This window comes from Strix uralensis, chromosome 4 (genome assembly GCF_047716275.1).
Source record: "Strix uralensis isolate ZFMK-TIS-50842 chromosome 4, bStrUra1, whole genome shotgun sequence".
In the NCBI taxonomy this organism is placed as follows: domain Eukaryota; kingdom Metazoa; phylum Chordata; class Aves; order Strigiformes; family Strigidae; genus Strix; species Strix uralensis.
In genome coordinates, this window is record NC_133975.1 from 56,359,135 (window position 1) to 56,375,750 (window position 16,616).

Here is a 16,616-nt window from a genome sequence, read left to right on the forward strand (position 1 = left end):
GATGAAGGTGTAACCATCAGAGCGCCCTTTTGGAAGAAACGCCCTGCAGCACAGCTTGAAGAGATATTCCTGGAATAGCCATTCACACTTCGGGTAGGTGAACATATGCTATTACCAGCACCTGTGGGTTGTTGGGGTTTCTCATTTGCTCTTCATTTCCATCTATTCAAAGCACCTCTTCAGCTCCTTTGGTGTATTCAGTTGCCAGGAACATCCTTCCAGGTCATGATATCTATGTTCAACTTGTCTTTTCGTTTCCTTTCTTTAAGTATCTTTAAGGCAACTCTTCGACATTCTACTTGCCTTTTTGCAACCAGAAGTTCTCCAGAACAAGGGATCTTTTGACATAACTTTTCTAATTACAAATAATTAGGCCAAAGATTTATTAGCTGCACTAGTATGTCCACTTCCCAGTTGTTGTCCAGTATGTTGTAAAGACAGTAAACACATTTAAACTTCTTTCATAAGGATGCATGCTGCCCCAAGTTTTTATTATACAGTATGATCTATATGAGCACTGAGGTAATTCACAGTTTCTGTCTATCATTTTCCTCAAATGTATCTAGTCACCGAGCAACCCTGGAAGCTGCATTTTTACTACAAAAAAAAATATCTCCATTATCCAGATTAATTATCCACGAAGGTCATTCCACCTAGAAAACTTGTTCAAAACTTCTAGTGTGGTAGCTCTACTAAGTTTTCTAAAGCTGTCAGCATACTTTTGTCACACTCACACTCTTCTAAAATGCTTATTTTCATTCCCTGTCACCCACATCAAGAGATTACCTTATCACAGGTTTGATTTTACTTTTATACTTGCAATATTCAGGTATTTCCTAGTCTGCTTTACAGGGCAATGTGCATCCTCAGAGGGGAATAAAAAAGCATGAGAAAGAAGTGAAGAAAAAGAGAGAGTATTAGAGCTGAAAGACAATTGCCATCACCCTCAGTTTTAATCATCATGCCACTACGGAAATATCAGATGAACCAAGGACTAGTAAAAGATAACAACTCCTTTCAGTAATTAGAAAATGGACCTTTCTGATGGTCACAACAGAAGCGTTGGTAATAAATATGAAAAATTTATATAAAAGCTTTCTTCCATTTCTCTTACAATTGCCCAAAGCAAAGTACAGTGGGCATACTATCTGTCCCTGCTTTCAAGGTACACCAAACCTTTACTGTTGTTTACCTTGACTTTACGTTGTTTATCTTGACTTTAGTGAGACCTTTGACACCATTTCCCACAGCATTCTCCTGGCAAAACTGGCTGCTCGCGGCTTGGATGGGCACACGCTTTGCTGGGTAAAAAACTGTCTGGATGGCCGGGCCCAAAGAGTTGTGGTGAACGAGTTAAAACCAGTTGGCGGCCGGTCATGAGTGGTGTCCCCCAGGGCTCGGTTTTGGGGCCACTCCTGTTTAACATCTTTATTGATGACCTAGATGAGGGGATTGAGTGCACGCTCAGTAAATTTGCAGATGACACCAAGTTGGGTGGGAGTGTTGGTCTGCTCGAGGGTAGGGAGGCTCTGCAGAGAGACCTGGACAGGCTGGAGCGATGGGCTAAGGCCAACTGTAGGAGCTTCAATAAGGCCAAATGCCGGGTGCTGCACTTGGGCCACAACAACCCCCAGCAGTGCTACAGGCTTGGGGAGGAGTGGCTGGAGAGCTGCCAGTCAGAGAGGGACCTGGGGGTGTTGACTGACAGCCGGCTGAACATGAGCCCGCAGTGTGCCCAGGTGGCCAAGAAGGCCAATGGTATCCTGGCTTGCATCAGAAATAGCGTGGCCAGCAGGGACAGGGAAGTGATCTTACCCCTGTACTCGGCACTGGTGAGGCCGCACCTCGATGACTGTGTTCAGTTTTGGGCCCCTCACTACAAAAAGGACATTGAATTACTCAAGTGTGTCCAGAGAAGGGCAATGAAGCTGGTGAAGGGTCTGGAGCACATGTCGTATGAGGAGCGGCTGAGGGAACTGGGGTTGTTTAGTCTGGAGAAGAGGAGGCTGAGGGGAGACCTCATCACCTTCTACAACTACCTGAAAGGAGGTTGCAGAGAGCAGGGGACGAGTCTCTTTTCCCAAGTAATAAGCAATAGGACAAGAGGGAATGGCCTCAAGTTGCACCAGGGAAGGTTTACACTGGATATTAGGAAGCATTTCTTTACAGAACGGGTTGTTAGGTGTTGGAATGGGCTGCCCAGGGATGTGGTGGAGTCCCCATCCCTGGAGGTGTTTAAGAGTAGAGTCGACGTAGCGCTGAGGGATATGGTGTAGCTGGGAACTGTCAATGCTAGGTTAATGGTTGGACTGGATGATCTTCAAGGTCTTCTCCAACCTAGAAGATTCTGTGATTCTGTGAACTCCAGAGCTACACGTGCTCAGGAGATTCTGCAACTTGTCAAGAGTGATTTGTGCAAATGTTTTGCCAGCAACACTACCAGCTACATATGGATGCGTCAACTAAAAAAAAACCAATATAATTTCCCAATGCAACATGTCTTGTGCTATTTCAAAGTATGTATGTATGGTGGATCCTCATAATCATACAAAGCATTCTTTTTGTAGAATACCTCATTAGCAGAGATAGCCTTTCATTTTTAAAGGGAGATTTCTGTATTCCATGTTTGGTCAAAAGGTCTGGGAATTGATAAACAGCATTTTAATTATCCATTTAAAAGTGTTCAGTAAAACATGATCACAGAATGGTTGAGGTTGGAAGGGACCTCTAGAGGTCATCTCATCCAACACCCCTGCTCAACAAGGCCACCTAGAGCCAGCTTCCCACAGCCACATCCAGATGGCTTTTGAATGTCTTCAGGGACGGAGACTCCACAACCTCCCTGGGCAACCTGTGCCAGTGTTTGAAAATCAGAAAATTCACTTACTGTGAGAGATGCCAATTTGTGCCCGTTACCTCTTGCCCTGTCACTGGGCACTACTGAGAAAAGCCTGACTCCTGCTTCTTCGTTTCCTCCCACCAGGTATTTATACACAAGGATGAGATCCCCCTGAGCCTTGTCTTCTCCCAGCTGAACAGCCTCTCCTCTTATGAAAGATGCTCCAGTCCCACAGGCATCTCTGTCGCCCTGCACTGGACTTGTTCTAGTATGTCCATGTCTTTCCCATACTGTGGAGCCCAGAACTGGATCGAGCACTCCAGGTGTGGCCTCACCAGTGCTGAGAAGAGGGGAAGGATCACCTCCCTCGACCTGCTGGCAACACTCCTCCTAACGCAGTCCAGGAGGCTGCTGGCAAATTCTCTAAAATGACCTATAATAACCTTTGTCTCCTTCAACTCCCATAAATCTGAGGGGGTGGGAGAGGGGAAAAAAAAAAAAAGGTCTAATATATGTTCAGACACCATAGCAACCAGATTATAACCTAAAAGATATCTGCAGAGTAACTTTCTGACTAGTAGTACTTCTAAGATTAGCCTAGGTTATACAAACCATATCCGACAGTGAAGTATTGTCTGTGACAATAGGATACAAGATGTGAGGTTAATACTGTACAAAAAGTTCACACAGAGTTAAGACTTTTGTTAATGACAGCAATATCCCTTATCTTCTATGTGGTAAACAGACAGTATTTACATGTGATGTAGCTGTCACCTGAGATTCAATGCTCCAGGGAAGCAGCAGTACCTTGTTAAAAAGAGTAAGAGTGTGCTACTCCCTAATATGCAAGTTCTTTATATGTATAAATTAACATTTATTTACTTTTAGATTTCACACAGAAACTGTGAGATACAGTGCAACTGCAGAAAGTCCAGCAAAGGGCCACTAAGATTATTTAAGGGACTGAGGTATCTCTCCTATGATGAAAGGCTGAGAGAGCTGGGACTGGATCAGATGACCTCCAGAGGTCCCTTCCACCTCAACCAATCTGTGCTTCTGTGAAGTTGTCAGAGCTCATACTTTTTAGTTGTGAGTGATTGAGAAAGCATTTCTGACATCATTTATAAAAATTAAGGATACTCTGTTTCTCCAGTGGAGTGGCGAGCAGAAAGTTAAATAATAAAGAAAACAACCCATACCTGTTAAGGTAGTCAACAGCCCGGAAGCTAAAACTAATCTCTCAACTGAAATGAATGCAGGTTCATCCTCTTTTGTAGTACAAATATGTTTTTTTGAGTTCACTCCTCCGTCCCTCACTCTACCAAAAGTAATCTCATCTCAGTATGCTCAGAAGATAGCATCTCAAAGTCATTTTCCCCTCCTTATTACTGATAACATAAGGACAAACAGCTTAAAAGTTGTTACAGTTAACAGAAACTATAAGCACTTTATCTCAGGAAACTCTTCTTAAAGATGCAGAAAGATCATTCACTGTTAATCCAAGCTAAACTTAGGGTTATACACACAGAGTATATGAGTAACTAAAAATTTCACCAACTGCCTTTGCCAGTTCTCTGCTTGCTGATAGTCAAGCTCCTTAGTAGCTACCACATAGCTTCTCGCCCTGCTGCACAGACACCACTAAGATATTCACCTGAGCCAATATAACTCATTAGGCAAAGCACTCCTAAAACAGCTCTCTGCTTCTGATTTCCAAACTAGATACGATTCTCTAAGTAACGCTTCACTGCACCGAAAACACACACCCTTGCCCACTGTGCTCTTCGTTTCTTCTTTCCAAACTCCTCAGCTTTACGCCCAATGTACCTTGATTATGCCATTAGGCTCCTCTCTAGTAATCACAGACTGATATCACCACTTGTGACACAGAACAGCACATCTCTCAGGGAAGAAAACAATGCGCTGATGGAGATCTGGTATGTACATCTTTAGTACTACCAGTGTGATTTTAATATTAAGACTTACTCTATACCAGAAAAATAAGTCAAACAGATTTTACTTAAGGCAACCCAGATGTGTTCATTACTGAAGAAAATTTATTTGTAAGGGGACACAAAAAAAATTATACATGAGAAAGGCTCCTACTTGTTTTTGCAACGATAAACATGGAAAATGTTTTAGACTACACTTGGGAAGACACAGCAACAAAACAGCAAACTATTTCTTGGGAAACCAGCCACCTACAAAGAGACAAGTGCCTTTCCACTTGCTAAATGAGAGCACTGCAAAGTAGAAGTGTACTTTGCTCAGTGTTAAGAGCTAATGCTGTCCTGCCCTAAGCTGTGCAAGATCAGATATATCAAAGCAGTTTAAACCAAAGAGAAATCATGGACTGAAAAGTAAGGCCAAAATTATAAGTGTCCTTGGATGATGACTTGATTCACAGTTTACTCAAGTTAATGACAAGACTCCAACTCCTGCAGATTTCAGTGGGTTATGAAACCGGTCCTGCAGAGGGAAATGTTCCAAGTCACAAACAGCATGGCATATTTTGATACCTAATTGCCACCACTGCCTATGAAGAAATCCCTGGTGTAAAATAGAGAACAAATACAATAATCTTGCTTTCTCATTTTAAAAATGGCATGAAAGGAACAATAAAAGAAAGTTATTGAAGAGAACTAGATTGTTCCCAGCTGTTATCATAAAATACTACAGCTGTTCGTGTCATTGCAGCTAATGACCAGTTGCACTTTTTCAAAGATTGTAACACAGTATGACCATTGTAATCTACATCAAACCAACACTTGGCAAGCATGATGGAAAAGAGACTAAAAAATTATTTAAATTCTGTTTTTTTTTTTTTTAAACTTTCTGTTCATGGGTTGCTTTTTGTGTTTGGGGGGATAGGAAGGGATTTTGTATGAATGGTTCTGCATTCAAATTGCCAATTATGTTAAACTGCTTAAAAAATGATGGTAAATAAATGGTATTAAGTTATTAAAATTGTCTTTTCCAGTAATAAAAGCAGAATTCAGCCAAGAAATCCTGAATTTGTTACAGAAGTGTGCTGAGTAAAACTATCTCAAGGCCAAAGTGGCTGATAAAACATCTTTTCTCTGAAGCCAACAACAGAGTGAGCTTCCCTATCTAGAAGATTTTAATTGTTTTGTTTACTGTACTATATGTGAACCAAATCAGATTTTTTATAAGAATTCAAATACAAAAGCAAAGAAAAGGTTAAAATAGAAAAAAAACCCACATATATAAACACAAAGAATTTTCAGATACAACTCTCTCTACTGGAGCATTACTCCTTAACAGATGAAGAAAAAGCCAAGGCAAAGTATGTATTCCTACATCAAGTCTCCACAGTACCTGGAACATACTATTTCAGTTAATTTCATGTCACTTCTAGAGAAAATAGATATATGTTCCCCTCCAGCCATGTGCCTTCCCCTCAAAACTCACCCATACAGAACTATAGACCAGAACGAAGTCACCAGCTCCTGCACGTTTTGTTGGGGTTTTTTTTTCCCCTAGTTACCAAGGAAATCACTAATTTATTAAGAAAACTAGCATTCATGTTACCAGTTTCTCCACTTCAGGACAGAAGAGCACTTCCAGAAGAATTCCAGACACTTCAGAAAGACTACCACCTAATCATACACAGCATACACCCATTTTCATAGGAACCAATCTGGGACTCAATAACAAGTAACAAATACAGTCACAGCAAAAGAACAATAGAAACGAAGCATCCCTATCCAAAGAAAGAGAGAAATAATTGTTAAACACGTGCTCATAACCAAACACAGCAACGGAAAACATGTCAGAAGCCAGGCCTCCTTTTCTCGCTTTGGGCCATCTATCTAGACTGCAAAGGATTTCTTTCCAAATGATGGTTACTTCAAAACATGAACAACTCAGGAACTTTGCTTTATGCAGCCACACAATTACTGAGCTGTCACTATCAGCAAGTTAAGAAAAAAAAAAAATTAAAAAGTCACACAAGCTACCTTCAAAGACACTCACAAAAGCTTAAAATTAAAAATTAAAATCTAATCACACACTAAATTAGGCCAAAAACCTGTAGTTTGGATTCTATTAATTAAGCCTATTGAACAATGCCCAGAATGAGTGTTAAAGACTGTCTGCAGCATCACATCTGCGTAACCCATTATTAACATATGTTATTTCCACCATTCCAATCAGAAGTTCAAAGTGCACTTCCTTTCTTGTGGCAACACTGTGCAGGCTTGATATTTCTGTATAATTAGCAAGTATCACAGCCAACATTATAGCAGAATTTGCTCCATAGCAGGTTAGTTATACTTTTTCGCTCCATCTGATCTATATTGTGCAACAGTCAGGACGACTCAAGGAAAGTATTTTTTGGCCAACGCAAATCCAATGCAATAAAATGCCTAAGCTGCATGCCTCTAAAAGATGGGATGAAGAAAAATAATATGGTGTAGAATACCCATATTGTTATACCAATACCTGTCTCCATCAGTACATGTTTAATCCCATTACAGCACTTCTCAATTTTGAAAGTCCTGTAATGCAGCAGACTTCAATTATTTTATTAAGTCATATGTGCCTACCTGAAAGATGAGAAAATAGCTATTACTATTGGAAGACTTAATGCAACCATATTTTAGCATAGTTCTTTCTTTACCACAAAGATTTTGCAGAATCTCTACACAGACTAGGTTCTGCACCTTTTATGCTTAGAGTTTAAGCTGGCGGTTTTAAAGCTCACTCATCTGTGGTGAACTTCAGGGTATTACCAACTTCACCAAATACTGCCTTCCTAACTTCTGTGTCTGATTGCAAAGACACCAAAGCATGAGTGCTTATACTGTCTCTCCAAGTTCATGAAAACACACCACTGTCTATGCTAGCCCTCAGAGATTTTTGCAAACTACAGAAGTTAAAACTAACAGTCACGCTGTGAGTTTTCCACATTACTGCTAAGCAACCTGCAAGCTGCAGCTGAACTGCAAAACAGAGACATCCTTCTGTGACAAGTTGGGTAGAGCTTGAGCAGCACACCGATAGTGGAGCTATTCACTGAAACGAAAGCTAGAGTCAGCAGCTGGCTGCAGAATTACAACAGAAGCCTGAGGAAGGGGCAGAATATACTTCCCCTGTTCTCACATGCTTCCCCAGGCACCTACAGATGCCTATAGATGCACCAAAGGAAAGACACCATGTTCAGTGAACTTCTTGCATTAGGTACACGCACCCAAATCACAACTACAAGGCAGCACTTACACTGCTCAACATACTCAGCAGTAAGTATGAGAACAGTAAGGAGAAAAAAGTTTGTAGGAAAGGAATAGGCAGGAAAAGAAAGGACATATTGAAACACGAAGACAACTCACCAAAAACAAAAGGAAGCTGCAACAGAAGTTGAGTACAGCACAGCTTTATTTCTAAGTAGAAAGAAGTTTGAGTGGTAGACAATCCTCAGACTAAATTTTTTTCAAAAAATTCATGAAGTACACCCTAAAAGGACATAATAGCATTCATCTACACGTTAAGCACATGCAACCCCCAGACACCCAGAAATTAACTTCTAACTAAAACCACCATTTTTGAACTCTGGTGCCCTTCCACTCTGCTCCTTCCCTCTCCAGCTCCAAACATAAATGGTATTAGTTGGAAATTAGTTGGAGATTGTGTTGGCATCATAATTCAATCTTAGATAAGACAGTCATGTTCTCCTCATACAGCAGCGTTGCCATATCAACGTTAACATGACTAACTTCGCTTATAAATATAGATATCATAGTCAGTTTAAAATGCACGTAAATTACTGTCAAGGAGGTACTACTCTGGAGGTGTTATTTCAACAGTAGTGGCTTTCTGGTAGAGGAGTAAGTAGGGTAGGAATAAGTAGTTCAGATTTTTATCTTTAAAAGAAAAATTTACCATCATAGCACTTATTGTCTCCCTGTTTCTCCACACACGCTCTTCTATCTCTTCCTTCATTCAATAATTGAAGGAAAACAACAAGAATGTACCTGGGGTACAACCTTCAGCAATAACACATCTGAATCTACAACCTGAGTGACAGATCGCTCAATGAGCCACGCACTTACATGAACCAGGCTGCACATAAGCTATAATATTTTTCAGAACTGGGATGATACTTTCCACCATTATTGACTGAGTAGCCATAAAATGATATTTTATGGGAGAAAGTCAAGGTAAATGACTGATAATCAGAACAGGAAGTTATTTTAAGTGTTCAGCTGAAGAACCATTATGCAATAGTAACTTGCATTTGACTTGTGAAACCACATACAAAAGAATATAAGAAGGCACCTTTTCATGAAGATGATTTGAAGTGGCTTTTACTTCAGAAACTTGTGGCTTCTTTTATGGCACGCTTGAGAAGTGTTAAGCAGTATCTTTGTATCTTAAAATACTCTTAAGGAAGTACTTTTCTCCACATTCTTTAAAGGTCCAAAGAGGGAACTACGCCACTACATGCTGCTTCAACATTACTGGGAAGCCTTGGACACATTAACATTCATATTTAAAATGAAGTACTGAATTTAAATTATAGTCCTGCTTTTGTCCTTTAAGTAGGAGCCACTCAGCAAAATAGAATGAACTGAAAAACAGGATGAGTTTGGAGTATCCAAGCTACAGGTACTTATTTATTGACATTACCCAAGATGACTTTTGACAGAAAATCCCTTCAGAATACCAGATGGGAAAGAATGTGACGAGTTCTGGAAGTCATGGAGCTACAAAAAAATAATTTAAAATATCAAGTTATGTAATCAAAGGCAAATATATTTTGCATTTGATCTTCCTGCCACAACCTGCATAGAAAAGCAAGAATAACCATGCAATATCTATCATCTCTAAGTGGGATGCATGCAATGGAAGTAGATACCATTCAATTTGGGAATGGATAGCAGAGAGGAAACAACTGTTCCGTACAACATCCCCCTATGGAAAATGACCTCAACTGTCTCATATTTTCCAATTAAGTTAAATGCTGATAACATCCAGCATGAACTTCTCTTTCAAGTTTCTCACCACCACCGGTGGTATCAAAAGCACCAGCTCTCTTGATAGGCTCGGCCAAAAAGAACAGGTAACAGAAGACTGCTTTAGCCACAGAAACAAAAGCAATTTCATCCCTCACCTCATATCAGTCCTGAGACAGCACACTCAGCAAACCACTCTCATAATATAGACCATGAGAAAAGCCTCCCACCTATGCAGTACAGCAAGAACTACACAAGAAAGGCACCCTTCAGTGTGAGCACGATTCTTCCCCTACGCCTATAGAGCAAAAGACTTGTTTTGCTAAAGGGCTTATTTACAAAATGATCTTAATGACTAAGAGGCTCAGTGAGTTCACAAATCAAAATAAATCATCAGCTTTATTACACAAGCATAACTGTCAAGCACAGTACTTTGGTTTTGTTTCAGTTTCTCATTACTACATTCACAATCCTTTAGAAGTGTTATACACCCATCACACATATATACAGGTTTACACAGCGTAAAATACACAAAGACTGCAATACCCAAGCAACATCCAACTGACAGAACCCACTGGTCTTACAAGTATTAACTTAGTTTTGACCATGAGATAAGAACAAAGTAGCTACATATAAGAAAATAACAAGCCAACCTAATTTTTTTTTCTAAGTAACCATAAGCCTACGCAAGTATATTCAGTTGTTTTCCGCTCTCAGCTGCACCCCATATTGCTTGCTCACCAAGGTACCAGAGGATCTGCAATTACAGAGTTACCAAAACTGAGGTGGAGGAACACCCATTCCTTCAAATGAAGGTAAAACTGGATGGAGAAGATCAGATAATCCCCAGCTGTACCAGTGCCACCGTTCTGACAGAGCTGAAGGTGGATTCTCTAGTTAATAACACTCCTTAAACCCAGATGCAGGCTTCCTCAGAGCAAGCAAGCGCATTCCAGAAAAAACAGAGTCAGCTTTCCTATGCCAGAGCAACTCCTTCCTTTCCCTTATGAGAATCAGGCAGATTCTGAATCTTCAGCACCCTCAGAATAGGGGCACATAGCCATTTACTCTACTGTCATTAGACAGCTATAACTATCCCAGTAACACTGATCCTTATAATACATTTCCTAACACTCAAATTTACACCAAAATATATATCAATTTCACCAATGCTACTGACATTCAGGTCATCACACAATTACTCAAAAAAATCACAGAAGGGCAGCCCAGCACTTGCAGGATACATCTATGCTGGAAAAACTCCGCTTGATTCAGAGCAAGACAGAGACAGGCTTCTGCAATACACCAATACTGGATTTCAGCCTGGAGCAAAAGCCTTTGGCAAGTACACACAAGTCTCCCTGGACTAATGGAAACTCTAAACTTCATTGCTAATTCCCATTATTGATAGCACTTCACCTTTCACAAATCTGAAATTAACACTGATGGCTAACATATTGATCGTGAGCTGGCATTCATATTATATTACAAACAACCAACAGCCTGAACATTAGAAGACCATTAACAATGACACAGTTTAAAATCCAGAGACAGCAGAGACCAGTGTCTAGTTTTTTTGGGTGTTGTCAATTGTTGATATAACTGTGTACACCTCCGCATGCAACGCACAGAGGAAAAGGAGATTGCCAACACCAAGGTTCACAAGCCATGGCAGGAGCCCATCTAAACAGCCAAGATGGAAGGATTTCCTTAAAACTCCACTTTCCTTCAAAGAAAAAAAAAAAAAAAAGAAAGAAAAGAAAAGAAAACAGGAAAAAAACAACCAGAAAACCAAACCACTCAAAAAGCGCATAACCATCTGACGGGCCCAGAAGAATCAAAACAATCGTTGCATCTAGCTAACAGCAAGATTTCCAAGAAATACTGACTTCACTTCTTTGTATGATCACTCCAGTTCACTTTCAGTTTTTGTTTAGGATGACTCTGCTTTAGATCAGTATTTCTAGAAGGCAGTAATGCAACACTGAATATTCTGAAGAGGTCAAGTAACACGATACACAGCTTTTCCCTCCAGGTCAGTGGGGTTCAAATCTTACTAATGTCAGTAGTGACCAAAAGCTGTTGACATCAGACAGCTGGTATGTGACCCATGAGGAATGAGCTAGTATCCTCAATCCAGTTTTTCCTGGACAGGTATTCCTACCTTCACAAGAACAACCAAGCCCAGACTGGCTGTCAAGTCTCAGGAGTTAAAAGCAGCGTGTATAAGGAGTAGCTTTCTCAGTCCTGAAGGAGAACAAGAACTTAAAGACAGCTCTGACCAGATGAAGACTGCATCATACCTCTAACAAAAAAGCAAGAAATTTCAATTAATACATATGTCAAGTCAGCATCTGCTGCAACAGTATGTTGTCCTGAGCTTGATCCTACAAGATTCTAAATGTACAGGTTATTGTATTTGCAGCCAACAGACCAAAGTATTGCTCCTCCACAGGATCACAAAATCCAGAGAGCAATGGTGAATTATCTAATTTGCATCATAACATATGTACCATCTCAAGGAGAACACAAGAGTAAATCAAAAAAAGTACTTCTCAAACCGTAACTGCATCCTCTGCATTCACATACTTTTCCTTTAGTTCCGCAGAACAGAGTTTTGCCAACTTCAACACGAGTTAGTCTGCTTCTGAAAACTTAACAATACACAGACTTGAATTTCTTCTATACGCTGCTCATTGCACGACAGTGTCAGAGCCAAAAATTTCACTCCAACCACCAAATGTAATTGTGCATTAGCTGCATAAGAGAGGTGGGAGAAGACCAGGACCTTACAAGCATTAGGGGCTCCTAAGGCTTTTTCCCCTTCTCCCAAAAGCATGTTTCATTTTTGATTTAAATCACTCTAAGCACAGTTCAGGCAATTCAACACAAAGCAAAATGAGTGCGAGATGAAGTCCTCAGCTATGCAAATACCCCACTTCCCAGAGTATTTGAGTTTTTTAAGCTGAGAAAACAAAACAAAAATCCCAGAGCAACTCCCTGAAGAGGCAGCCCTCAGCCACAAGCAATCTGCATGAAGTTGCCGGAACCGTAACCTCCCCAAACCCACCTGGCCATTACATAACAGTGCCCAGCCAGGATTTTCACCAGTCAGCCCAGAACTGTTGTTAGAAGGAGACATCTCCTGTCACACACCAGCAAACCAAAAAGGTTTAAAAAAAAAAAAAAAAGCCAAACTCAATAAAAACAAGCAAAAAACCCCACACAAGCAAACAGAAGAGAGAGTTTAATCCAGAGCCTTCATCCATATACTAAAGACATTTCCTTTCCAAGTAATGTTTCATATGATATTCTAACTTCAAAAAATAAGAAGTTGTTTTCACAGGTTATATCTCACCAACATCAGATTATCTGTTTTTCCTCTCTAAAATACCAAGGTTCTCCAACTACTTGCATAGGTGCTTACAAGATGCCTTTTTATTTTTTCAGTTATTCCTTATCCATTGAACACTGCAAGCCTATTTCAGTTGTTCATCTCCAGAAGGTACAAATCATGTCCTATAGGAAAGAAACAACAACATAATCTTTTCCTATCTCTATTATTGCCACCAATTATTTTCTTACTCGATTTCCTTACAGTGTATACGAAGGCAGTGTGAAGTGCCTATGATACAGCAAAGAATAATCCTATTAAGATTCAGTTTACTGTGTACTACTCTCTTTGGATGCTATTTTAAGACCTTAAAGAGATTTCAATATTTAATAAAGGACTGAACCAGTTAAATCTTCACATCTCCAATGAAGCACTGACACTGTGAGACAACAGTTACCAGGTGAGATGGACACCTAAGCAGCATGTATGTTCTTTTCATTCAATAGTTTAACTCAGTTAAACAAAGCTGATTTCTCTTTTAGTCGCACTATAAAAATATGTAACGATACATACTGCTAAGTTTTCTTAGAAATGGTAATTTCAGATGTTTGAGATGCTACATGTGTGAAAAACGCAAAAGGCGATTACTGACAAAATAGATTGAGATGTACTGAAACCATTTAGGGGTTTCTAAATACAGACGTAATTCCTATTCATGATGAACATCAACTTAAGCCAAAGGAAGTTCTGCCACAGCAAAGATCAGGACATTTGGTCATGTGCTATGACCAAGGCAGATTTTTTTTTAAAAAAAAAAAAGTTATGCATCCCATAATCACGAAGAAGTCTTCCCAATGGGATGGTCATTTGTTGTTTCTACAGAAGACAAGCATCAGCTAAACATAGCTGTTCCAGGCTTCTAAAGCCTACTCTTAGTGTGATATAACAGACTGACTACTTAAACAAGCAGTAAATATTCCAGATATTAGAAGATAAAGGTGAATCCAAGTAATTTTTAAAAAAATATTTATCCTGCTTGTAATTACATTTCTTGCAACATCTGAAGATCTACAATTTCATTTGGAGGGAAAAAAAATTAAGAGGGGGGAAAAGGCATAAGAAGGTTAGTGTAAATATAAACACAAAAACATAAATAATATGCCTTTCCAAATAATATTTACATTGAGTGTTTAGTTTCGGTGTACACTCATGTAAATACAAAAGTGTATATATTCCAAGGCCATTTCAGTTTCCAGCCTCCTGGGTTCTGGAAGGATGGATACTGCATCTAGGACCTGTGCTCTCCACCACAACCTGTACTGGTATGGGGGTTAGAACCTAACCGGATGGAATACACTGTATCCAAGTGCACCCAGCTATGTGGCCGGGGGTGGGAAGGGGAACACGAAACCAAACCGAAAAAACAAACCCCTAAATACACACGCACTCCGCACGTACCGAGAAACGCACGTGTGCAATTTATATCAGGCACTGCCCCGGTAAATAAGATCTTGGTCTGTACTGCAGGGCACAATGTGTCGTTCATCCAAACCCTCGTTTGTTTACACGGCCGAGGCTCGCAGCACACGGATACCTTCGAAACCGAGCAAAAATCATGGAGCCGATACGTGTTTGCGCCGAGCACCCCCACGCACATCTGCACGCACACGCGGGTGCACGGTCACGGTACGCCTGCTGGATAACTTCACATCCACGCAGGCCGGGCCCTCAGTAAGAGACGGCGATGGAGGAGCAGGAGGAGGAGGAGGAGGAGGAAGCTGCCTTCGCCGCCTCCCACAGCACCCGCGGCCCATCGCCCCCCTGCGCCCACGGCCCCTCACCCCCCGCCCGGCATCCCCGCCGCGGGGGCGGCCCTGCAGGGAGCGGGGGGGGTTGGTTTGGGGAGAGCGGAGCTCCGGCTGTCCGCGCGGGGAGGTTTCCAGACATCCTTGCTGCATGCGGGGAGCCGAACGGCAGTGACAAGCGGCGGCGCAGCCTACGGGGGGGCTCCGGGGAGCGCAGTCCGGAGAAGGAGGAGGAGGAGGAGGAAAGGGGGGATGCCCGGAGGAGCGGGCGGGCTGGGGGAGGGGGCCGAGCCCTGCCCCCCTCTCCCCCAGGCACTGGGGCGGGCGAGGAAGCTGGGGCTCCCCCTCTCTCCAACGCCAGCCCTGTGCAGCGCCTTCAAGGCGGAGAGGGGGAGGCGGCGGGGGGGAGGAAGGGGGGGAAATGCTGCAATGTAGCGCCGGGCGGGCAGGCGAGGGAAAACGCAAACCCTCCACCGGGGCCCGGCGCAAGTCCCCGGGCCGAGCCTGACGCTTCCAGCGGCGGTGCCGCCGGCAGCCCCGCGGTACCTGCCCGGGGCGGGGAAGGGGCGGACGGACGCGACCCCAGCCGGGGCCACGGCGGGACGACCCGGCCGAAAGGGCGGCGGGGGGGGGGGGGGGGGGGGGGGGGGGGAAGGGCGGGGGGCGCAGCACCCACCTTTCACCACCCTGTCCGTCGTCGATAACTTGGGATCAACGGCCTTATGCTCCGACATGTCCGGCGGCCGGGGAGGCGGCGGGGCTCTCCCCCCTCGGGCAGGGCAGGCGCGGGCTGAGGCGGCGGCCGCCGCTGCGGTCAGGGCTCCGGCTTCTCCGCTGCGGCCGAAGTTGCCGCGTCCCGCCGCCGCTCGCTGGCTCGGCTGGGCTCTGCCGCGCGGTGCCTTCCTCCTTCGTCTTCCTCCACCCCCGTCCTCCTCCTCCTCCTCTTCCTCCTCCAGTTAATTATTGCTCGCTTTCAATCACGCCTCCGGGTCGGTTAGGACGGCTGGCTCTTCCCCCCCCCCCCGCCAAAGCCCCCGGCGACAACACCCGCGGCGGGCGGCTGTCAGGCAGCGCCGGCAGGAAAAGCCGCGAGTGGACGCGGGCAGCAGCAACAGCCAGGTTGCACACGCAGCGGCCAGCCCTGCGCTTCCTTCCTCCGCGGCGCGCCGCCGGCTGCTCCGGCTCCTCCCGCCGCCACCGGCCGCCGCACCGGATCGGGATCCGGATCCGTCTCTCCCCCCCGCCCCCCGCAGGGTCTCTCCCCTCACTCGCACCGACACCGGCCGCGGCCCCGCGGCGCTGCACACGCTCCGCGGCGCAGCTCCCCCCTCCCCCCCCCCCCCCGCTCCGCGCCGCCCGGCCCCGCCCTCCCGGCTCCCGCTTCCCCGCGCCGCCATTGGCTGCCGCCGAGCTGCCAATCACTGTCAGGTAGCCCCGCCCAGGTGCGCCGCCTGCGCCCACCCGCGCCGTGGGGACCGGCGGGGCCATAGCGCGCCGCGCTTCCCCACGGGGCCGCGGCTCGGCGGGCGCGGAGGGACCGCGGGGCCGCAGGCGGGGCGGGGCGGGGGAGTCCGCGTGTGGCCGCGGGGGCCGCTGCCACTTGTCACTCGCTCACGGCGGCGGCCGCACGCCGGGGAACCGCGCCCGGGGGCCGCGCCTGCGTG

General features: G+C 44.1%; 1 protein-coding gene across 2 annotated transcripts in view; it reads right to left on the minus strand.

Annotated features, from left to right (window-relative positions):
- PPP3CA (protein phosphatase 3 catalytic subunit alpha) overlaps positions 1-16,210 on the minus strand; it is a 204,003-nt gene extending 187,793 nt beyond the window's left edge. Inside the window, exon 1 of one of the 2 annotated variants that reach the window (XM_074866824.1) lies at positions 15,629-16,210. In XM_074866824.1, the coding sequence (XP_074722925.1) occupies positions 15,629-15,686 (58 nt within the window). In that variant the 5' untranslated portion in view covers positions 15,687-16,210. The remainder of the gene's footprint in view (positions 1-15,628) is intronic. The other variant, XM_074866825.1, reaches the window with a different exon arrangement.
- Between the last annotated feature and the right edge of the window lie 406 nt (positions 16,211-16,616).